The 24,783-nt window shown below is 39.8% G+C and overlaps 1 protein-coding gene across 1 annotated transcript; it reads left to right on the top strand.

The window, feature by feature from the left end:
• The first annotated feature begins 23,232 nt into the window (after nt 1-23,232).
• Nucleotides 23,233-23,895, top strand: LOC147445763 (uncharacterized). Its single transcript, XM_086524626.1, has one exon. The coding sequence runs from the start codon at nt 23,233-23,235 to the stop codon at nt 23,893-23,895; it is 663 nt and encodes a 220-aa protein (XP_086380752.1).
• Nucleotides 23,896-24,783: the final 888 nt, after the last annotated feature.

The following is a 24,783-nucleotide window of genomic DNA, read 5'->3' as shown; positions in this document are numbered from 1 at the left end:
TGAAGACTATTCCACAGTGTATGAGGAGGACAGTGATAGCACTACCATCAGTGATGAGGATGCTTATGTTTCATTTCTTTTGATGGATAAAGAAATCCAGGAGTCTGGTTTAGTTGCATTTGCAAATGAGGCTAAAGATGAAAGTGAAGGGCCTTATGAAGTCATTGAAGGGCTGATGCAAACTAAGGTTGAGTTATCAAAGAAGCAGGAATTGATGACACAAATGATCAGTGGAGACCTCTCAACCATGGAGAAGAAGATATATTTACACATGCTGGCTAGTTTTCCTGATTTGTTCATTACTTCATATGAAGAGATCAGAGGGTTCAAGGGCAAAGAGATGCATATAGAGCTGAAAGAAGGTGCTAAGCCTGTGCGGAAAAGGCTAAGAAGGATGGTTCAAGAGCAAATGGAAGCCTTGCAGGAAGAGGTAGACTACAGAATGGGTGAGTCCAGTAGTAGTAAGTCCAAAGAAGGATGGGAAGTGGAGGATTTGTTTAGATTTTAAACCCTTAAATGCAGCCACTAAGAAGAACCCATATCCTCTTCCATTCATTGATCAGATCTTGGAGTCAGTGTGACAGGTTATGAGAGGTACAGTGTGTGTGATGGTTTTTCAAGCTATTTTCAATTAAAGATTGCTCTTAAAGACCGAACAAAGACAACTTTCATTACGCCATGGGGCTGCTATTGCTACACAGTATTTCCATTTGGGTTGTCAAATGGACCTTCCTTCTATCAAGAGAGAGTAAATTGGGTATTGGAACCATTCATTGGTAGTTGTGTTAAAGCTTTTATGGACGGCTTCTGTGTCTACAGCAGTAGGGTTGAACAACATGAGAAGTTGCAGATGGTATTGGCTCGATATCATAAATGTGGAGGACAACTTAATCCAAAGAAATGTCATCGAGCACATCCAAGGGTGAAGTTATTGGGCCATATGGTGTCAGAAAATGGCATTCAGGCTGATCCAGACAAGGTTAAGTCTATTATTCTTCTTCCATCGCCTACGAGTACAAAGCAATTGACAACCTTTATACAAAAAGTGAAGTACATGGCACGGTTTATTCCATTGTCTTCACAGCTCCTTTATCCATTACAACAAGTGGCAAAGCATGATCCATTGCAATGGGATGACAAGTGTGAAGAGGTGTTTCAAGAGGTCAAAGAGGTGTTAGGGGGTCTGTCAGCCGTGCACGCTCCTGATTGGGAGAAAGTGTTTTATGTAAATCCATCAGTAGGGGATGATTCCATTGGAGCCATGCTATTGCAAAAGGGGAAGGGCAGCCATTATATGAGGCCAGTGTATTGTGCAAGCCGAGTGAATCTGGTAGCAGAGAGAAAATTCTCGGAAGTAGAGCTAGTGATGGCCAGTGTGATATTTTCTTGTCGATGATTTCATCATTACTTGCTACCACGACCTTTTGTTTTCTTGACGAGTTATGCCTTTTTTCCACAGTTAATTAATGGCACTAACATGTCAAATGTGGTAAAGAAATGGGTGATTGAGCTGCAAGAGTTTGAGTTCTCTTTTTTAGTGGAAGACAGTACAAGAGCTACCCTAGCTGATTTGTTGACTTACAAGGAGAATCCCCTTCTTGTTAAGGAAGAGGTGGTGAGAAAGGTAGTTAGAATAAGTGCCATAGATTAGCAATGCACATGTGTTGTTCTTTGATGGTTCATACAGAAAGAGCCATGATGCAGCTTCAGGGGGTATAGCACTTTATGATCCAGAGGGGAAGCTAGTATGCAAGAGAGGGTTCAAGTTGGATGCGCATAGTAACAATGAGGCTAAATATACTACATTGGAAGTTGGATTATACATTTGTTTGAAGCATGGGGTTAGAAGGTTGAGCATAAAAGGTGATGCCTTGTTAGTTGTGAAGCAAGTGTTGGGTGTGTGGAAGAGCAAGAACACCTCATTGAAGGAAATGTGCTTCAGAATTAAAGGCTTGTTAAAAAAGTTTGAGGCATGGAGCATCAAACACATTGAACGTGCTCTAAATGGAGAGGCACATTAAGCAGCTCAAAGCATGATTGGGGAGCTATTTGTGTTGAGGACCACTTTACCTCTTTATCATGGCCAGGAAAGTTTGGCTCAAGAAGAGGAGTTTTTGCTAATGGGAATCATTCCAAAGGAGATTCAGAAGTCGAAGAAGTATGGTTTTGTGCGTAGAGCATACATGTATAAATTGATTGGTGATGTCTTATACATGAAAGGGGATGATCTCGTGTTGAGACGTGTAACTTGGCAGGAGGAGCTTTACACAGTGTTGGAAGAGAATCATGAAGGCGCATGTGGCGGACATTTTTCTGTAAAGATCACCTTGCATAAGATCTTGCAAGAGGGGTATGTATGGCCTAGTTAACACAAGGATGTTCACCATTGGTGTATGTCTTGCAATAGGTATCAAGCATTTGGGAAGAGAGTGTTGAAGCCAGACCTACGAAAAACCATTATGGCGTTTGATGTGTTTGAAAAGTGGGGGATTGATGCAATAGGCCCGTTACCTATCACAAGCAAGGGCAAAAGCTATATTTTGATGGCAGTGGACTATCTCTCTAGCTGGGTAGAGGCTATAGCAGTAAAATAGATCACTACAAAGCATGTGGCAAAGTTTGTGTATGATGAAATATGTTGCAAGTTTGGGGTGCCATTGGAGCTACTTTCATATAAGGGGCCAGGATTTAGACCTAAACTGCGCAACTTTTTATGTGAAAAGATGAAGATTAGGCACCAACATACCACTCCTTATTATCCGCCGTGTAATGGCTTAAATGAAAGATTCAATGGTGAGTTGGTACAAATTCTTTCGAAAGTGACAGAGCACCAAGGAAAGAATGGGGATTTGGAACTGCCTAGTGCATTATGGGCTTACCGTAATTCGGTGAAGACAGGTACAGGGTTTAATCCATTTCATTTGGTGTATGGAAATGAAGCACTATTGCCTGTGGAGGTAGAGTTGCCTGCAGACAAGATGCTAGAGAAGTTACTTGGGCCGCCTAGTGATGCATTCAAAGAGAGGCTCTTACAGTTACAAGAGGTTCAACTGGATGAAATGAGTGCATTGGAACATTATGGGCAGATGCAGGATAAGTCTTTGGCAAAGATAAATGAAAAGGTCAAAAGTAAGGGTATCAAGAAGCATGACTTGGTTTTACAGTACAACAGTAAGCTAGACAACACCTTCCAAAACAAGTTTCAGATTAAGTGGGAAGGCCCTTTCAAGGTAGTGGAGTGTTTTCCGAATGGTACATATCAGCTGGCTAACCTGGATGGTGTTCTACATAAGTCAAGGGTAAATGGATTGCGTCTTAAATTATATCATGCCAGGTTAATGATGGTGGAGCAAGATGAGCTGTCTGTGGATCAAGCAGTGTTGGTGAAGGATGAGGAGACTTGTGACGCTACGAGTCCCATATCGCTTTTTGTTGCTGCTGATCATGAATGATCTAGCAGGATAGGGGATGTGCAAATTATGTCAAGAGTTTTTTGGAGCAATGGATTTTGCATATGTACATACACATGCATGGTGCATCAAATAAAGGATTGCCCATTTTCGAGAGCCAGGTGGTTATGTGGGGCCCACATGTGTACAGGTAAGATAGCATGTACATAGTGCATCGATTTTCATCGCGGATAGTATTATTGTATGCATACTCTACAAGAGGTAAGTACTTTTCCCATTGTCAGTGTTGATCTAGTTTGGTAACATAGGTCTTAGTAGATCAATAATTGTAAGATTGGCTATCTCACTTTGGCCATCCATTTGTGGATGATAGTCCAAAGAGAAATTCAATCTTGTACCTAGATTTTTAAAGAGACCTTTCCAAAAATTACTAGTCATTCCAGGATCTCTATCTGAATTGATGGATGTTGGCAATCCATGGTGTTTGAAAATCTGGGATATTAAGAGAGTTGCCATTTGGTGTGCCTCAATAGTCTTTTTGACAGAAATAAAGTGTGCTTTGTTGCTAAACCTGTTGACTATTGTCCATATTTCTGTATTCCCATGGATAGACTTGGGTAATCCATAAAATCCATGGATATACTCTCCCATGGTGAATTAGGGATTGGCAATAGCTGGAGTAATCCAGGTTGATTCCCTCTATCATACTTAGTATTTTGGAATACTACACCTTTGCTATCTCAAAAAATGTTAGTATTCAACATGTCTAATCTTAGATCCTCAAGTTGTCCTAGTTGCCCTTGTCACATGCACCCGCAATCACCTTCTAAGTTGAGACTGCCCGCTTCACATGCTCATAATTCATGATGTACAAGTCCGATTCGCGAGCTATAAAGCAGGGCTGAAAATATTTCTTAAAATCCATGTCTTGGGGACTCAAACAACTCTGAACATCAACATTCAAGCGTGGAAAAACCATACCTTTGTACATGAATTTTTACAGGGTCACTTCCAAGACTTGCAGGGCTATGGACACATATATACATGAGGCTGGTGGACAAGCTTCTTGGCATGACTTAGTGACTTTATGCTCATCCAAAGAATGCATGACATAGATTTCCAACCCCTACTTGCCTACTTGATCATTCATGACAAGTGGAGGTTCCTAGGGTGAACAACTGTTGCAACTTATTACCAAAAACCTCATTTACATTCTCAAACGTCTCCACAGTGTCTTCCTCTATTGATAGCATCTCATCTGTCATGATTTTCATCAAACGTGCCAAGTATTTCTATAATCTATAACCATTAACATAATATGTATACTTTGCACCACTCAAATCAGCCAACTGATATGTGCCATTATCAAAGTTGATTATGTTACCATATACATGTGGTAGTGATGTCTGTGAACACACTAGGACCACCGGGCATCTTTTCCCCCCGTGCATTGTATATACGCCCATCCATTCTAGGGCTTCCATGGATGTTGTTGATGGAACTCTTGGACTTTGAAAGATGCATGTTGTAGATTGTGTGATGGTTCTTAGGTTCGTTCACTAACATCATAGCCTTTCCAATGCACCAAGTAGTGTAACCTACCATGCGAAACTCGAGAATCTAGGACTTTCTCGACCTCATATTTGTCATGTCCTTGAATCTCAACTGGAGGAGGTGGTTGTAGGGCTCTTCCTGGGATCTTAGATGTGTGCAAGGTTCTAGGACTGAGACATGAAAGATCGGATGGAATTTCATGGATGAGGGCAATCGGAGTCAATAGGTGACTCGATTGACTTAACGGATAATTTTAAACGATCCAAGCCTTAGATAATCAAGCTTTTGACAAGGTCCATATAAATGCAGATCACGTCGGAGGAGCCACACTTTATCCCCTTCTTTGTATTTTGGATGTTGCATGCGATGGAGATCTACACTTTCCTTATACCTGGATTAAGCTTCTTTGATATGAATTGTAAGTTCTTTGTAATTGCAGATAATGGTTGTGTAAGATGAATAGAAACTGGATTCTTGATTTGATAGTGTCTGTGGATATCCTGTTAGGGTTGACAATAATTAGCAAAGAATGGAGTGTGACGGGTGGAGGCGTGAAAACTGTTATTATAGGAGAATTTTGCTAGCGGTAGGAGCTTGACATAATTATCCCGGTGATAATTGAGAGTCCAACGGAGATACTGTTCCAAAACTTGATTTACTCTCTCTGTTTGTCCATCACTTTGTGGGTGATTGGCTGAGGAGAGGTTGATTTGTACTCCGAGTAGCTTGAATAAGATTTTTCAAAAGCTAGAGATGAATTGTGGGCCTCGATCAGAAACTATGTCATCCGATAATCTGTGATAACGATAGATATACTGTAGAAAGAGTTTGGCCATATCTTCACTGGTGATGGTTTTAGTGGTTGGAATGAAGTATGCCATTTTTGTAAACCGATCCACGACTACTAAAATGGAGTCAAATACTTGTCACAAGGGTAGCTCTACAATGAAATCCATGGAGATAGATGACCATGGTTTGGTTGGAATGGGCAAGGGATGGAGTAACCCATGAAGACAATGAAGAGGGGCCAATGGTTCGGCAACTTGAGTTGATAAGCCACCTCATTTATTGGCTTCAAAATTTGAAAAGTACCATAGTATCTTTTTCCTAGTTTAGCATAATATTTTTGATGTCCCGTAGGATTTTTGCTCGTTGTTTGCCTCAATCAAGCCGCGGGAAACTTAAGTAAGACCCAATCATTTGCTTTGAGCGTTAAGGCCCTGATGTGCTTATTAACTTCGACTTTTTGCCTTTGTTGAGAAGATAGATATAGCCTCCTTAATCTTTGAAGTGATTCTTGTAGGTCACGACTATACTCTTCGGCAACAGAGATTTTTCCATGTACATTAAGTAGCAAGGGACTTTAAAGTCTTCCCTCTATGATTTCAGAAGGTGCTTTTCCCATAGAAGTATTGATAGTATTATTGTATGCATACTCTACAAGAGGTAAGTACTTTTCCCATTGTCAGTGTTGATCTAGTTCGGTAACATAGGTCTTAGTAGATCAATAATTGTAAGATTGGCTATCTCACTTTGGCCATCCATTTGTGGATGATAGTCCAAAGAGAAATTCAATCTTGTACCTAGAATTTTAAAGAGACCTTTCCAAAAATTACATGTCATTCCTGGATCTCTATCTAAATCGATGGATGTTGGCAATCCATGGTGTTTGAAATCTGGGATATTAAGAGAGTTGCCATTTGGTGTGCCTCAATAGCCTTTTTGATAGAAATAAAGTGTGCTTTCTTGCCAAACTTGTCGACTATTGTCCATATTCCTGTATTCCCATGGATAGACTTGGGTAATCCATAAAATCCATGGATATACTCTCCCATGGTGAATTAGGGATTGGCAATGGATGGAGTAATCCAGGTTGCTTCCCTCTATCATACTTAGTATTTTGGAATACTACACCTCTTCTATCTCCAACAATGTTAGTTTTCAACATTTTTCTAATCTTAGATCCCCAAGTTGTCCCAGTTTCCCTTGTCGCATGCACCCGCAATCACCTTCTAAGTTGAGACCGCCCGCTTCAGATGCTCATAATTCATGATGTACAAGTCGGATTCATGAGATATAAAGCATGTATGAAAATACTTATTAAAATACATGTCTTGGGGACTCGAACAACCCAAAACATGAACATTAAAGCTTGGCAAAATCATACCTTTGTACATGGATTTTTACAGGGTCACTTGCAAGAATTGCAGGGCTATGTACACATATATACATGAGGCTGATGGGCAAGATTTTTGGAATGACTTAGTGAGTCTATGCTCATCCAGAAAATGCATGACATAGCTTGCCAACCCCCCCTTGCCTGCTTGATCATTCATGACAAGCGGAGGTTCCTAGGGTTCCTCAAATCATCCAACTGATATGTGCCATTATAAAACTTGTCGATGTTACCATATACATGTGGTAGTGATGTCTATGAACACACTAGGATGGCCGGGGCATTTTATCCCTCTTTAGGAATTTTTTCCCATGTGCATTGTATATACGCCCATGCATTCTAGGGCTATCCATTTTTCTATTGCAAACTAAGTAACACACTCTCAATTGTGTGCCTTGAGATTCCTTTGTCTTGTCCAAGCTGTGTGCGTTTTTGTACAAGCCCAATTCCAACAATTGGTATCAGAGCAGGTTGCGTCGTCTGGAGCTTAGTCGCATAGCAGCCCTAGCACATGCCTGCTCACTTTTTCTGATGTCCTGAGCTTTGGTGAGCATTCGCAGGTTGACGAAAACATTGGGAGAACTTGTAGACCTCAGTTTGGTCAGATTTCTGATTCGGGCTCATTTTTGCCTCCGTTTACACTACAGCCAGGTCTGCGTAGGCAATTTCACCATTTTGTGCAAATTTTTTTGTTAGTGCCAAATATTGCATAACAGGTCCCATATAATCTACTACGGATTGTGCTATATAGCATGTGCTGGTCTCACTTAGTTTCTCCTCATTTCGAGCATTTTTCACATCAGGTGCATGCATTTTCCATGGCTGACAATAGCACAGGTGTGTTCAAGATGTTTGCTGAGGACAAATTGGATGGGGACAATTACCCTATGTGGGATTACATGATGTAATATTTTTTTTTGTCAAAGGGCATCTATAATATTGTGCAGGGCATTGATGTACATCCTGGGTCTCGAGGATGTAGGTGATGTTGAGGATGTTGTTGGTCTTGCTACAAGGATTGCTACTGTTAGAGTTGTTTTGCCTACGACAGAACAAGCTCCTTGGGATGTAAAGGATGCACAGGCTCATGTGTTGATTGCGTTGTCTGTGAAGCACACCATTACTCCTCACATTCATTCAACAAAATCTGCAAAATAGGCTTGGGATATTCTAGCAGGTCTTTATGCCAGCCGCAATGAAGCTAAAATTGCTTTGTTGCGTAAAGAGCTGTGAATCGAAGATTACGCATGAGGAAGATAATATGGAAACTTTCGTTGCTGGTGTCAAGGATATCAATGAGTAACATATTTCTGGATGTGAAGTCATTTCAGACAATTTCCTTGTGTAGAGTGTTCTTGATGCCTTACTAGATTCTCACCAGACTTTCTCTAGTACTTGGAGACTTATGACCCAAGGAAATCCTGAAGTTGTCAACTTTGATGCATTATGCACATTGCTATTGCAAGAGTCACTTTCCAAAAACAAAACAGGACTAGGCATCGTGCAGTTGAATAGGATTTTATTGCTTCTCAAAGAAAGGGTGGTAACAGCAATGCAACCACTTCGTATGGCTTTGCTGCGAGTGGCAATAATTTTGGTCCTAATGATTCTGCTGACATCAATTTTTCTGGAAATTCTGGTGATAACGGGCAAAACAAGATGCATTGCCATTATCGTAAAGCTATTGATCACTTGATCAAGCAATGTCCTAAGTTGAAGACCAAAAAGGCGAAGAAGAAAGAGGGTGGTTCAACTCCAAATGCTGGTTTCACTACAAATGCAGCCATTGTTGAGTCTTCTGTGAAAGGAGACTATGATGCTGATGTTGATGCAGAATGGGCTTTTAGTGCAGAGTGCACTTACAATCCTGCTGTCCACGATGCATGCATGTCAATTGCTGAGGGTTCACATGTGTGGTATTTCAATAGTGGTGCTACAAAGCACATTACCTCACATCGTGAATGGTTCACCCCTCGAGAGTCTATCCCTCATGGGAATTTAGTCACTTGTGCCAACAATGCCTCTTATCCGGTTTAGGGAGTTGGAAAGATTGTGCTTACTCCTCCAAATGGCAGTTCCTTCACACTTGTTGATGCACTTTATGTACTTGGGATCAAAAAGAATCTTTTATGTGTATCCACACTTGCTAGACTTGGACATGTAGTCAAATTTGTGGATGCCAAATGTACAATTCATGATCTCAGTTTTGGTGATAAAATTGTTGCATCTAGATTTTGCAAATGCATTTGCAGATTCAAGGGCTATTTTAGATTCAAAATTGCGGCATGCACATTTTGGACATTCTAAATTTGGTAGTTCGCTGCGTTTGCAGAAATATGATATAGTTGCTTCTTTGCCGCCTCTTGAATCACCTGCCAAACATGTTTGTAAAGGCTATATTTTGGCTAAGATGGAGCGTTTGAAGTTTCCAAAGGATGGTTCAGTTAGGGCCACATGCACGTTGCAGCTTGTGCATAGTGATGTTTGTGGGCCCATACAAACTCCGTCCTTGGGCAATTACGTATACTTCGTGACTTTCATTGATGACTACTCTAGACATGCGTGTGTATTTCCGCTTAAAGCGAAGTCCAAAGTCTCATGAATTTAATGCATTCTGGCTAGTCGTGGGATAAAACACCAACGTACATTGCTATATACACCTTAGCAAAATCGTGTTGCTGAGAGGAGAAACAGGTCACTTACAGAAATGGCACGATGTATGGTCAAAAATCAAGCTTTGATGCATTCTTTTTGGCTTCAGGCCATCATGTGTGCCATTTATGTACTTAACACATGTCCTACGAAATCTTTGTAGTCTATTACTCCATATGAAGCATGGCATGATAGAAAGCCTTTTATTGAGCACATGATGTTTTTGGTTGTTTGGCATATGCTTTGGTGCCACAAACACAACACAAAAAATTGGATGATAAGATTGTCAAATGTGTTTTTGTTGGTTATAGTGCTGAAAGAAAAGGTTACAGGTTGTATCATCCACAAACAAAGCGTATTTTGGTTTCACAAGATATAGTGTTTGTGGAAGATTCTGTTCAGCCCTTGTTGTCATGTACTAGAGACAGTAATCTCAGAGGACATTTATGACACTTTGTTGCCTCTTTTGAATGGGGAAAGTTTGTATGTAAATTCCAATGAGTCACATGTATAGCCTAAGGGGGTTTTCAAAAATGTCACAGATCACCCTGTTACTGATGCAGATGTACATGATGTACTTGATGAGTAAAGGGCTGAAAATGAGTAGGCTAGAGGTATGCCAAAATGGCTGGTGCATACACTGTGTGACAGTGAATTGGATGCACCTTTGTCTAGTCGTACTCATTTAGGCGCTAGCCATGCATCTTATGCATCAGATTGTTATGCTTTGGTTGTGTCTAGCTTACATGATGTTGAGGAACCTCTATCTTTTGATGAAGCACATAATTCAAAAAATTGGATGGCTGCCATGCAATCAGAATATGATGCACTTATAGAAAATTACACATGGACTTTATGTGAATTGCTGCCTGGAAAAAATGCCATTGGTACAAAGTGGGTTTACAAGTTGAAATGCAAGCTGGATGGTGAGGTTGATCGCCATAAGGCTCAACTTGTTGCAAAAGGCTATGCGCAACAGAAAGGCATAGACTATGAAGAAACTTTTGCTCCCACTTGTCGTATGACTACTATTCGTGTTCTATGTGCATTGGCAACTCATTTTGGTTGGGATGTACATCAGTTAGACATTGTTACTGCTTTCTTGAATGGTGACATATTTGAGGAAGTTAATGTAGCACAACCTCATGGTTTTGTCATGAAAGGACAAGAGGACAAAGAGATATTGGAGGAAAGGATTTTGAATAGTAATGTTGAGTTTACTTTGGGTGAAGTTCTTCGCATAGCTAAACGTGATTTCCATGAGGATATTATAGATATCATGAAAAGAAAGAGGCATACTCTTGTTGAGTCTATTCCTTCATAATCATAGGGTAAACGAGAGCCATGGAAGGCGCAAGAAATACATTTATAAGACATGGAATGTGATGATAATGTGGTAGGATGCTACCAGTCTCGTGGAATAGATATTTGTGTTAGTGTTTTGAATGACGATGATGAAGATGATGCCTCACATAAAAGACACTACTCTAAAAGTCATTGAGAAAGAGCGGCAAAAGAAACTTTGGTCAAGGTGGGTGACCTTGAAGAGCTATATGTTGCATTGATAGATCATGGCTCCAAAATTAATATTATGTTTAAAATTCTTTACCTGAAGGGCAAGTTTCCAATAGAAACTATTCATGGTTGGGGATGATTAGAGCTACCAAAAACATTATAAGACATCTCTTTGGGGAATCGGTGACCAATTGATGGAAGGCATATTGTGAAAGTGTGCACTCTCAAAATGTATGAAATGATGTTAAGGCTTTTGAAAAGGAGAAAGGATTCAATGTCAATGAAGGACTAGCAGTGTAAGTAGAGACCAAGTACAAAATTGTAGCAAAGAAACTAAGACCAATGCCCTTGCCTTTACCATCAAATTCTGGGGAAAAGCTAGAAGAAACCTCTTTGAAACCAAATCCTAGAGATTTAAAAAGAACTGGACACAATTTCATAATGGAATCTCCAAAAGAACTAAAGGTTCATTGTGGGGAGTATTTAACATAAGAAGAGAAGAGGTGTTTTACAAAACTTTTATCAAGACATGGTAAGGCTTTTGCTTTACATCTACATGAGATAGGATTTGTTGATCCTAGTATTTTTGCACCTATGGTGATCTTCACTATCCCTCATGTACCTTGGAATTTACATCCAATTATGGTCTCAAAAGCACATTAAAAAAACTCACTCATAGCACAATGGTGGCATCATTAAGTAGATTCTAAGAGAGAAATACCCATGCTTGTCACTATAGACCTCAGTGCAAGTTGGTGCTATATCATAAAACACTCAACATGGAGTGGTGCACACTTTTGGTGCCACCAATAGGCCACAAAATCTAATTCACCAATGCCTCTACTCTACGACAAGACTAGTTTCATGCCATAGCTTTGGTGACAAAGTAAGGCACTAGTGCATAGAATTAGCCTCAAGGGCCCTTCTCACACCCTTAAGAATACTTGTATGAGCTTTGACACCATTAAAAGGATAGGGGAGCTACTTTTGTTCCTTCCTGCACCCAACCCCCTTATCTTATAGGCTCCTTTACCTATATTTAGGGGAGCCTAGAACATAGTACACTAGTTGGCCTTGCCTCAAACCCTTTCCCACCATGGACACACTACCCTTCTCCTTATAACGTTTCTCCCATAAAACAATGAATCACCTTGGACCAAACTTTTAAGCTATTCCAAAAAAGACTCAATCATGAGGCTAAGGATAGCTCACATCTCATATAGATGCAATATGCGGTCCTTTTTAAATTCTTCAATTTGCCACTACACTTCCCTTTCAACTCATCTTCTTCTTCATCTATTGCATCAAAATTTGATCCTTTTTAGTAGCTCATACTTGATATTCTTATCTTGTAGAGGCATTTGGCCTACAAAATATGTCTTGCAGATGAATGTAGTTTATAGGCAATCATAGAGGATGACATCAAGGGGTGGAACATCACCATATACATCATCATCCTAAGGTAGGAGTCTACATTTGATATCAAATGGCCTATCGCATGGGTTATGCCACACATGCTATGAATGGAAAAGAGATGGTGCACATGCCATAATCTAGTTGGTGCATAGGACAAAGCCCATCCTGAATCAAGGGAAGGGATGATCCGACTCATCCCCATTGAGTCTGTGGATTGCCATAGTTGTTGGAAGTTGCAATATGTAGCACCACAGAAATAGAACTCCATTTCTAGAGGTCCAAGCTTACTTTTGAGTCTTACCCCTCACCCAGGGTAGATGACAAAATTCAACATGGTAATCAAGATAGAATGAATCTATGGCCAAACTACTAATATGTTTGAAACTAATACATGTAGTTTTCATCCATCAAACTCACATATTGTCATCATCCTTTTGCATCACGAAGATAGGCTAAACTCCTTGGCCAGCCCTTTCTAGGTAAATGGATTCAAAGGATGTCCATTGCCTTTTGGGAGAACCCTTTTCATTCATTTGCTAGAACTAGGTAATAAAAAGTGGAGCGAGGATGACCCATGCTAATACCTTCCCTCCTCAACATGACTAATGTCCAATATAGTTGTTGCCATATTTGGTATGTAGCAACACACATCGGGTCACCCATGGTGGATGAAAAAATCAAACATGGTAATGATGACAAAATGAAGATGTGATCAACCACAAAAGACACTAAAATATTTGCCCATGATCCACCGGAACGACATGCATTAAGTTCATTTTAGGAAAGTGAGTGCGAGTATGGAGATATAGTCTTTGTGAATCCATGAAGACAATTCAACTTCCTTGGCCAAACCTTGTTTGATAAGGGCATTCTAAGGATAACGCCTCTAGGGAGAATCCTTCCCTTTCAATTGCAAAGAAAAGTGCATAGAGCTTCCCAAATCTAGCCATGTTGGGTTATATAGTACAAGAGGAATGCTTTGCATACATGTCAACCAATCATTACCCTAAATTTGTTTATTCACATTAGCATAATTTTATACAAGAGGAATGCTTTTCATGCATCAAGTCCTTCCTCCTCTTAGGGTCCTTGAAGCCTTACCACCAAGTGCATACCAAGAGAGAGGTGGTCCAAAATTTGAAAAGCATCCCTCACCATAGTGCAAGTTGAAGGATAAGGAATGTGTATGTACACACAGTGGGTGACCAAACACTGGACATCCGGCCCTGGGAAAAGGTGCAACACCTTTATCCCAACAAACTCCCACTTAAAGGCAATGCCTCGATGAGCGGGACCAACTAAACTACTAGTATGTACAAGAAAAAAGGTGAGAGACTCTCTCAACTTTTGCCCACTGCGTCACTCAATTGATCTACATGCAGTCGTATCGGCTCTTGTGAAAAGTGAGCATGTGTATCTATGCTACATGTATCCTACACACGAGCTCAAGCTCGGGGGGTTCACCGTTCAGTATTCCCAGCTTATATAACGTGTGTTCTTGGGGTATTAAAAAAACCCCTCTTTTAACATGTCTAAATGAATAAAATGCCTCCTTATTTTAGGACTTTTTTTCCAAAATTGAATATAAAAGCCCCTTATTGCCTAAAATTTTTGAATTTTAAAACCCCTCCTATCGAACTCATGTATGTGAGTTATACATAAACATCATTGCATAGTGCACCCCCCTGAGCACACAAATCTGTATGGTCTATAAAGCTCCACAAAACATCATGCTAGTGTTAGTCATCGTACGATGCTGTGACGTTCTGCCTCCACAAGGGGAAACTGCGACAGGATGCAAGGTTTTTGAAATAATCACTGCTCGAGAAAATTTAATGGAATTTGCTATCATCTTGGGTGTAGGTTATCAGGGGAAAATGTCCTAATTGTTGATGCTTTGGTTGATATGCATGCTGATGTTGCGGATGGAAAAGCTTTGATCAATATGTATGCTAATCATTTACTAGTTTCATGGCATTGACGAAGATGTGGCACTTGGAAATGATTTGATTAATATGCAAGCCAAATGTTATTCCTAGCAATACCTTGGTTGATGTGTATGCCAAATATTGTGATTGGCGAGTCTTTGTTAGGTATAAAGTTGAGCTGGACACTGGTTGGTTGATATCTAGGCCAAATATGGTGCTTTGGCAATGCCTTAGTGTGTATTCATGCCAAATATGGTGTACTTTAGAGGGAAATAAGTGCTTGAGGAGAATCTTGTTTGGAATGTCATCTCTTGCAGTGCATTGAAAGCGGGATATGTTGGAGGATTTGTTCTTGATACTACAGTGGTTGATATGTAAGCCTGATGTGATGATTGGCAATGCTTTGGCTAGTATGTATGCAAAATGTTGCATTTGTCTATGCTTTGTTCTATACGTATGCTTAATGGGAATCCCTTACAAAAGCACATTAAGTTTTTGATGAGCTTGCTGTCAAATTTCATCTCTTTGCAATGGGTCCATTGAAGGATATGCCCCACATGGAACTGATGAGGATGCTTTGGCAATGCCATGATTGGTACATAAAATAGATGTTGTGGTTGGTGATGCTTTGATTGATAAGTATGTCAAATGCGGTGTGCTTTGAAAGGCACAGACTCGCTTGAGGAGCTTCTTATTCAGAATCCAAAGGGAAGACCTTCCTCCAATGCTTTTGTCTAAGCTTGCACTTTGAAAGTGAGCAGCCTTACAAGGAATTGATGTGGGTGAGAGAATTAACGATGAGATTATTTCTTGAGGCCCATCAAAGAAACAAATTGTGCTCAGCATTGCCTTGGTCGATATTTAAGCTAAGAGGTGGCCGCCCAAAGGCTAATGGGCTAGCCACCCAAGTTATATTGGGCTAAGTGTGAAGAGGGGGTGAGAGGCCATAATGGTGTGAGCAACGAGTAGAGGCTACACAAATGCATGGTGAAGCTCATAGTATGTAAAACATAGTATGTAAAATGATGCTCATATGATGTTGGGTGAGAAGACAAAGATCAGCAGCAGTTCATGGCACCCCTTTTCATTGGTTCAAGCAGCACAGGAAATGATGCATCCCATCAAGCTGAGTGGCACATCATCATAGTGGGTCATATGTCAGCCCCTCTCTCGACAAAGCTCAAAATGAGCTCGCACTTTCCTTCTCTCTACTATGTGAAGCATGCGGCGGGGAGGCAAGAAAGGGTGTGGTGAAGGAGATTCGAGGGGGAAGGAAGCTAAGGAGAGGATCACGGAGGTCTTCAAGCTCAATCGCCCCCCCCCCCCCCCCCCTCTCTCTCTTTTTACTTAAAAAATCAAGAAAAGGAGTTGAACGATTCTCTCCCCCTATCTTGCTAGATGAACCTCGACTAGAGTGCAAGCCTTTGAGGAGGTCTTGATGGAAGGCTACAATGTCTCTCTTGGAATTAATGAGAGTGTCCAGGATGGCATGAAGCCAGGGAGATAGCATAGGGTGTGGCGAAGGATACGAAAGAAGAATGATATGAAGGGGATATAAGAGTGTTCTCTTCCTCTCTCAATTTGAAGAAACAAGGGATACCAGGGAGAGCTCAACTTCGAGTTGGTGTTCTCTGTCTCTTGAATCAAAGAAGCAAGCTCATGAGTAAAAGCAGGGCTTCACGATTTCTCTCGATCTCTCTCTCTACCATATTAGGGAGATACAAGGTCATCAAAGTGCGGAGGATCTAAGCTAGACATGTTTGAAGAAGTAAAAAGGATTGAAGAGCAATTTTCATGGCAAAGGTGCAAAAAGACTAAATTATTGGGTTGATATTGGCTATTAATTTCTTGGGATTTGGGAATTGAAAGCTAACAAAGAGTGCTATGTGCTCAAGGACTTCAGGAAAAGAAGGGTTAGCTCATCAACAAATAAATGATTGCCATTGTTTGAAGCCAAAGACAAAGCCAAAATATGTTTATTGAGGATCTCAAGTACATGCGGCTATGAGGGCTTGGACATGCAATGGGAAGAATCAAAGATTATGTGAGGCTTGAGGTAGCCTGGGTAGAGTGGACAAAAGAGCCATCCACCTTAGTAGCATGGTACACATGCCTAATCTAGCACACCTTTGATGTAGAACACAGTATGATACTCTGAGCAAGATGGAGGAGAAGCAGTACTTAAAGGTGAGCTTATTATTTTGAGCTCACTTAGTTTCCATTTCAGTATTTCCAAATAGTAATTTCTTAGTCTATGAGCATAGTGAAGGATTCCTTTGTGTGAGATCCTTGCTGATTAAGATATCAAGTAAGATCAGATCATTTTGGGTATTAGCTTTATACCTCCTTCTTCTCTGAGTGAGTGGGTAAGTAGGATATACCAGCACTGAACTTGGAAGTTTGAAGTTTCAAACCACTCTGACATGACAATGAACAATGTGGTTGGACCATCTGAGGTATCATACCAATTAGTTTATGCTTAATTTATTCTCTAAGATATTGAGCAGTGACTAAACTTGGTAAATGGGCATGCATGGTCTATGCATGGTAATTATTGGTGCAAGGATACCAAGTTGGATGCATGGTTTAGCTGGGATGAATGTCGTTATCAAGGAAATCTCGCAGAATTAACCTTTCTCAGAAGAAAGATTTTAGGAAAAATGCCACATCACTAACGGTGCCGTGACTGTGAGAGCTGAAGGAACGTTCTATAACATGAATATTAGCACTTTGAGCTCCTCTAGGAATGGATACAAAGCCTAGTCCTATGGTCTACTAGTGCAATCTCGTGTTGTTCCAACCGTATATTCGAGGCTTTGAGGCCACTGATTAGGTTTTCCACACTTCAAACCCTTACTAGGGATTGTGTAATGAAGTTATGAAGCTTTCATGAAATGGCTACAACAAAGAATTGAAGAGTGTGTTTAGGGCTTTTATCGAGGCGAAAGAGCACTGCAACTATGGAATTCGGAGAGAGGCTACACCATATCATTGCAAACACAAGAGTTTTAAGTAGATCTTGGATTCTTTTCAAAGTAAAGCTTTTATGGTTGGAGTTTTGTTCTTTTTGAGTGTGTTTCTAGCTCCAAATCTTCTACGAGTTGCTTGATTTGTTGTGAACTCTCACAGTCAGTGTAATGGAAATGGCCTATAAACTTTGAAGGTAGCAAAATTAGGAAATATTTAGATTAAAGCACTTTTGTGAGATTATTTTGTGAGCATAGCGGTGTCGTGATGCTTCACATCTCTAGTTGGAAACCCAATTTTTTGCTAGTTTAGTGATTTTTGAAATGATTTATTATTTAGGAACTTTTGATAGAGTTTATTGTTGAGAATAACAAGTTACTGAGAGTTATTAAAGCACTTATGGCTATGAACAGAGACAGCAATTGGATCAAGAAAGTTGAGTTTGGTTTGCTAGAGCTTGAAAGTACCTTATAGATTTTCAAGATTCACACTAGTACAATGCATTGCGAGAGCGACGTGTGTTTGAGTTTCTTCCTTGTTTGACTTTGGACCAATTCACAAGGTGCTGATACAGAAGCTTTGGTGCCAAGGATGGCATGTTTTCTATCTGTGTGAGGAGGAGTGAGTGACAAAAAAAGATTTTCTTGTGGTTGTAAACAAGGTTTTGAAGGGCAATCTCATTCAATGACAATTATTTCTAATGCTGTTAACTAAGCTTGTGCTTCAAGTTTGAGCTTATCAATATTTGGCCAATATATAAGTCCATGAACGGTGTAACTTGGAGCACATTGAAGAAGAGAGCGAGGGTCGAGAGCTGCGGTAAGGCTTAGTGTGAAATTTCTCTTATACTATGAAGCTTTCAATAAATCCTTGCCCCCAACATCTTTGGTGAGCCCGACCTAAAGCGAGCTGGGGTGGGACTTGGTAGCATAAGATGTCGACACCATAGGAAGTAGCAATGCAACATAAGATGTAGCAGTTTACAGCCTATATGCAGCAGCAACAGGCTTCTCAGCAGTAGCAGTGCCAACAAAGTGAACGTATTCGTTACGCGAGGTATACAATAACTGAAAAGCTGCAAAGATTTGAAGGTCGTGATATTTCAAAATTTTTTATTGTTTATGAACAATCTATGGAGTATTATGGAGTTAATTAATGATCATGACTCAGTGGAAGGTTGTTAGCAATAAGCTAACACCGATATCATTTTTCGGAGCTTCCATGTAAAAACTCATTGTTCCAGTTGCACCAAGCAAGGAGGAATGGAAAGGAAGTTACGAGCAAAGCAAACCACGAAGTAATCAATCTTCTCCATCCTATCGACAAGAAAATGTTACAAGTAGCATGCAAGGAGTTAGGAAAATTTGGGTACCAACAGCACAGCTTAAGGACAAGCCAATTCAAATATGGGTGCCCAAAACATCATCGACACTACCAAAGACGGTTCCAAAGATCAAAACACAGAAACGAGCATGTCCTAGCAAGGACCCTAACATGAAATGGATTTGGAAGAAAAAGGAGCACTTATATTCTCCACAAACTGGAAAACCATTGAAGCAATGGAGGTTCTGGGACTAACATCTGAAGGTTCAGTTTCATACAGGAAGTTCATGGAGCTACCTAAGTGGGAGAAGCAATATGTGGTAAGTGCTAAAAGTGATTTGTAGGGATGTGATGTACTTGAACCTGGTGATGTTATCTCAGGAGTCTTTGAGGAAGTTTCTTATGTGGATACGATGTCAGAACTTGAGGTTATCGAGAAAGAGTAGGTTACAAAGTGGGACTGAATTTGTGCGAGTGCATCCGATGGACATGTATGACATTCTAACGGAGGTAAGAAAAGAATTGGGTGGTGCTTTTGAAGTATAGGTGGATACAAAGTACAAGACTATTGCAAAGAAATTCAAGCCTGTAGCTACTCCTCTCCCAGGGGGAAGTGACGAGGTTATCGAGAAAGATTCACACCAATCGAAGCTAAGGGATCCCAAGAACATTGGCCACAAATTTACTCAAGAGATCTTGAAGCAAGTAGTCATCGACGAAGAAGGGTTTCTTACTGATGAGGAGGTCAAGTGCTTTCAAGAGAGTCTTGCAACACATGGTAAAGCCTTTGCTTTTCAGCCTAGTGAGATTGGATGTGTAGATCCAAATGTTGTAGCAGCTATGATTATCTTTACCATTCCACATACGCCATGGAATTTCCTTCCTATTCCTGTTCCTAAACCCATATGCCAAAGCTTATTGACTTGTTAAATGAAAAGATACGTATGGGTATTTTGGATCCATCTTGTGAACCCTTATTCTAATCGATGGTTCATTGTCCCAAATAAGAATGGAGCCTTGCAGTTTATTCAAGAGATGCAACCGGTAAATAAGGTAACAATTCGCAATGTTGGCACAGGTCCAATTGTGGACGAGTTTGCAAAAGCTTTTGCAGGTAGGGCTATATACTCCATTGGTGATGTTTACTCAGGTGATTAGCTTTGGAGAGTAGGGATCTCACTACTATGCGTACTCCACTTGGGTCGGTAAGGATGTGCACTTTATCTCAAGGTGCAACAAATTCTGTTGCTCACATGATGAATGGCATGAATAAAGTGTTAAGAGAATTCATTCCTTACATTAATATGCCTTTTATTGATGATTTTTCAATCAAGGGTTGTGAAGAAGGTCTAAAAGACTAGGTAAAAGATCAGAAGGGGTGCCGAAGCTTTATTACTCAACATATTGCAGATTGTGAAGCTATTCTATCTAAACTTGAAGAGGTAAATCTAACACTTTCAGGTCAAAAATCAATTTTTGGTGCCAAAGAAATGACGATGCCCAAGCCCAGCTAAGGTGAAAGCAATACAAAGGACAAAGAATTCATGCACATCAGTTATTGAAGTCCGTTATTTTGGGTGCTTGCATGTTTTATCGTATTTGGTTGCCTCACTTTGCTCATGTTGCAGAAGTACTTTTACCAGTTATTAAGAAGAGGAAAAATATTTGTGTGGGAAGATGCTCATACAAAGGCCATCAAAAAATTGAAGAAGATGCTTTTGGAAGCTCCTACTTAAGGAAGGTTGATTATAAATATGGAAGGCCAGTGATTTTGACGGTTGGCACTAGTCTGACAGGCATTGGATGGGCTATTGGTCAAAATGATGAAGATGGTCATAGATATGCTATTCAGTTTGGTGCAAAGGTTCTTAACACTCGTCAACAAAGTTATCCATAAGTTAAGAGAGAGCTTTGGGGTGTGGCTACTGCTCTAAAGTCTGACAAGGAGTATTTTATTGGAGCTTCCGTTGTAGTGGAGATTGATTGTTTGCCATAGATAGGAATGATAAAAAATTGCTCCACTATGGATATTGCTATGTTACGGTGGATAGCTTTCATTAAGTCTCTTGATCTTGAATTCTGTCATATTGTAGGAAGGAACAATCCGGTAGAAGATATGTTATCAAGAGCCAAGTATGAAGATGAGGAGGAGATGCTTACATAGAGTGATGATGTGGGCTTAATTAACACTAGGTTGGTAATGGGACACTTTTATGTCCTGGGACACTTTTATGTCCTGTTAAGTGACCATTTTCCTTGAGATATGTCAAGAGTTTCAAAATGGATTTTGAGGTGCTCTCTGTCTATAAATTTGTCTCATGAGCTGAAAAAAACTTGTCATTTTTTTGGAATATGAATTCCATCTTTAACCTTGTCCTTGCACAACATTTCACAACCTAAACTGTGTGAAAAAACGGGTCCTGTTTTTGGATTTTTTTAACTTTTTGCAACTATACCACTCTAGAATTCATGTTTGTGAGGTCTATAATGCTAGAGAACTATCTTTAGTAGTCCTCAACATGTCTAGATGCTTCTAGGGAGAAATAAATGTTAAAGTGGTAAGGTATGACCAAATTACAAAAATTGTCAAATCCTGTTTTTTAACCAATTTTAGCTCTTCTATGATTTTTTTGGTGGCTTTCATGATATCCAAATGTAGTTTTTATTTTCTTTGTCGCATATTGTAACATAAATCTAATATTCCTTGAGTTTTGGGGCACCTAATACCCTATTTTGCATAGTAGACCACGATGGTTGATTTTTTCAATTATAGAAGAAAACGAAACATTCTAGTATATCAAGTATAGATTTTTCAATATTGTTACTTTCTTGTGACAACTACATGCATTTTGTAGGTAGTAACCATATCTAGTCATAAGGATCAAATTTGGCTAGATATTGAATAGTTTATATGGGATTCTACAACTCATAATGTTGAACCCAGGTTTTTCATGTTTGCTGTATTTAGCACTTCATCTTTGTCCCCAAGATTCCCCTTGGTAAGAGATGTTTTATTCTTTTGACATGCTCCATGGCTCCTTATGAACCTAAAGGACAATAGGGAACTAAGAAAACATGCATATATTATTTGTATTGAGCGTGGCTATAGAAACTTTAATGATAGGTTTGCAGAATGGTAAAAATTCAACTTTTTTGTACCTATTTCTTTTGGCAAAACAAAAAATAGTGAGTGAGAAGCAATCATATGTTCTGATCACCAACCCATTGAAGTTAACTAGGGAATTTATCTCAAGTCCTACAAAAATCCCTAATCTTATTTTGATGCAACAAAACATGAGAAATGACTGTTTTGATGAAAATGTACTGGTCCATCAACTTTGGAGGCTTGGTGTGACCAAAAGATGAGAAATTTTACAAGTTTCTTATTTTTTCCATGTGTAGTAGGCCTTGAACTATAACCTCATGAAAGGATTTTACAAAATGAGTGGATCTACTATGGTTTTGGAGGTTTTTTTCAAAACCTTGAAAGAACACTTTTATGTCCTGTTAGGTTACCAACCTAGTGTTAAAGTTTTATACTTTTTCTCATTTGCATGCAACCTATAGTGCTCTTGCTTGTGTTTTCGAAGCTTTTTCAGAGAAGATGTACCATAGAGAGTGGCTTTTGATAGGAAGTTATCTCAACCCTCTCACCAAGCAAGAGAAATGGAGTGACCAAGAATACAGGAGGATAGAAAAGAAATCTTATGGCTATTTCCTTAAGATGGGCACTTGTGGCAGCAGCCAGAACATCCAAAGGATTACCACAACGAGTAGTATGTGACAAATCAAAACAAAAATAGGTAATTAAAGAGTTTCATGAGAATTTTATGGGGCAAGACATAGAGGAGTTTGGCCAACATTTGCCAAGATTAAACACAGCTATTGGTGGAAAGGCATGTACAAAGATATTGCTCAATTTGTGGAGACTTGGATGGTTTGTCAATAGTATTCAAATGTGCGACATCGAGATAAGTTATATCCTAATTATCCATTGGCTATGCATTATAAGTGGGTTGTAGATTTGATCACTATACCAGTTGGTATTTGGAAAATGAGGTATATTGTTCTTGCTAGAGAGGATCTCACTAACCAAGTTGAAGGAAGAGCATTGCGTACCAAAGCTACAAGTTCAGTATGCAAGTTTTTGCCTAAGGATGTGATTTGCCAATATGGTTGCATTGGAAAGATTACTGCTGATAGAGGAGAATTAGATGGAGATGAAGCTATGAGTTCTTTAATCGATTGGGAATCAAGTTGGCTCGTCCTACAACATATAATCTAGAAGGTAATGGAAAAAGTTAAAGAGGGCATCCGCCTATTTGTTAAAACTTTGGCCAAGGCTTGTAGAGGACGAATTGATGATTGGCCTAAACTTTCACCTTTTGATTTATGGGCTGACAGAACTACTCATAGATCAGTTACAGGATTTATGCCATTTAAACTTATATATGGGCAAAAGACAATCATGCCTACAGAAGAGATGATTGTTTCTTGGACCATACTTCCATGTGAATCAGAAATGTCAATTGAATATTTGCTTGCTATGTGCATTCGGCAGGTTGAAAGATGCCAGGAAGACATTGACCAGGCAATAGATAATCTCAAGGAGGCACAGTTGAAGAACAAAGCTGCATTTGACAAGAAGCATAGGTTGAGACCATCTACTATCAAAGATGGATATTGGGTACTTGTTTATGATAGAAGATTGAAAAATCAATATTCGGCCATGAGTAAAATGGTTAAGAGATGGTTTGGACCTTATGTTGTGCTGCACATTTATGATAACAGAACTTACAAGCTCAAAGAACTTGATGGCACCAAGCTTAAAGTGACCATTCTAGGGAAGAGAATCAAATTATTCAAAAAGCGTGAAGGACGGGTGGTTCTGGGTGACATAGATTCTGGAGAATGCGAAGAAGATGATGAGATGCATTCGCTAAAAGATGCTTGAAGATTAACAACTTGAAGATGGTTAGCACATGCCGGAGGATGCGCAGGTTCAGAGAGGGTGGATGTCATGATGCGTCGCATCCCTAGTTGGAAACCAGTTTTTTGCTAGTGTAGTGATTTTGGCAATGATTTATTATTTAGGAACTTTTGACAGAGTTTATTGTTGAGAATAACAACTTACTGAGAGTTATTAAAGAGCTTATGGCTATGAACAGAGACAACAATTGGATCAAGAAAGTTGAGTTTGTTTTGCTAGAGCTTGAAAGTACCTTACATATTTTCACGATTCACACTAGTACAATGCATTGCGAGGATGATGTGTGTTTGGGTTTCTTGCTTGTTCGACTTTGGACCCGTTCACAAGGTGCTGATATAGAAGCATTGGTGCTGAGGATGACATGGCTGCTATCTTTGTGAGGAGGAGTCAGTGACAAAGAAATATTTTCTTGTGGTTGTAAACAAGGTTTTGAAGGGCAGTCTCGTCGGATGGAAATTATTTCTAATGCTGTTAACTAAGCTTGTGCTTCAAGTTTGAGCTTATCAATCTTTGGTGGAGATATAAGTTGAAAGTGCTACCGAAGTCCATGAATGGTATAACTTGGAGCACATTGAAGTAGAGAGCGAGGGCCGAGAGCTGTAGTAAGGGCTTAATGTGAAATGCCGCTTATACTATGAAGCTTTTAAAAAATCCTTGCTTTATTTATATTGAACTATGAAGCTAAATAAGTGGAAAAGCGTGCTATCAAGGGTGGGGGGATAATAAGGTGTAGCTTCGTTGATTGTAGGGAGCACAAGAGAGCCGCCATGAGCCGAGGAGCAGGAGACGAGGTGCAGAAAAAGAAAAAAGCAAGGGAGTGTCGACTGCAACATGGATCAGAGAAGGGCCGAG

This window comes from Adiantum capillus-veneris, chromosome 12 (genome assembly GCF_014529385.1).
Source record: "Adiantum capillus-veneris isolate H3 chromosome 12, ASM1452938v2, whole genome shotgun sequence".
Classification (NCBI taxonomy): Eukaryota; Viridiplantae; Streptophyta; class Polypodiopsida; order Polypodiales; family Pteridaceae; genus Adiantum; species Adiantum capillus-veneris.
This window is presented reverse-complemented; position numbering and strand designations above follow the sequence as displayed.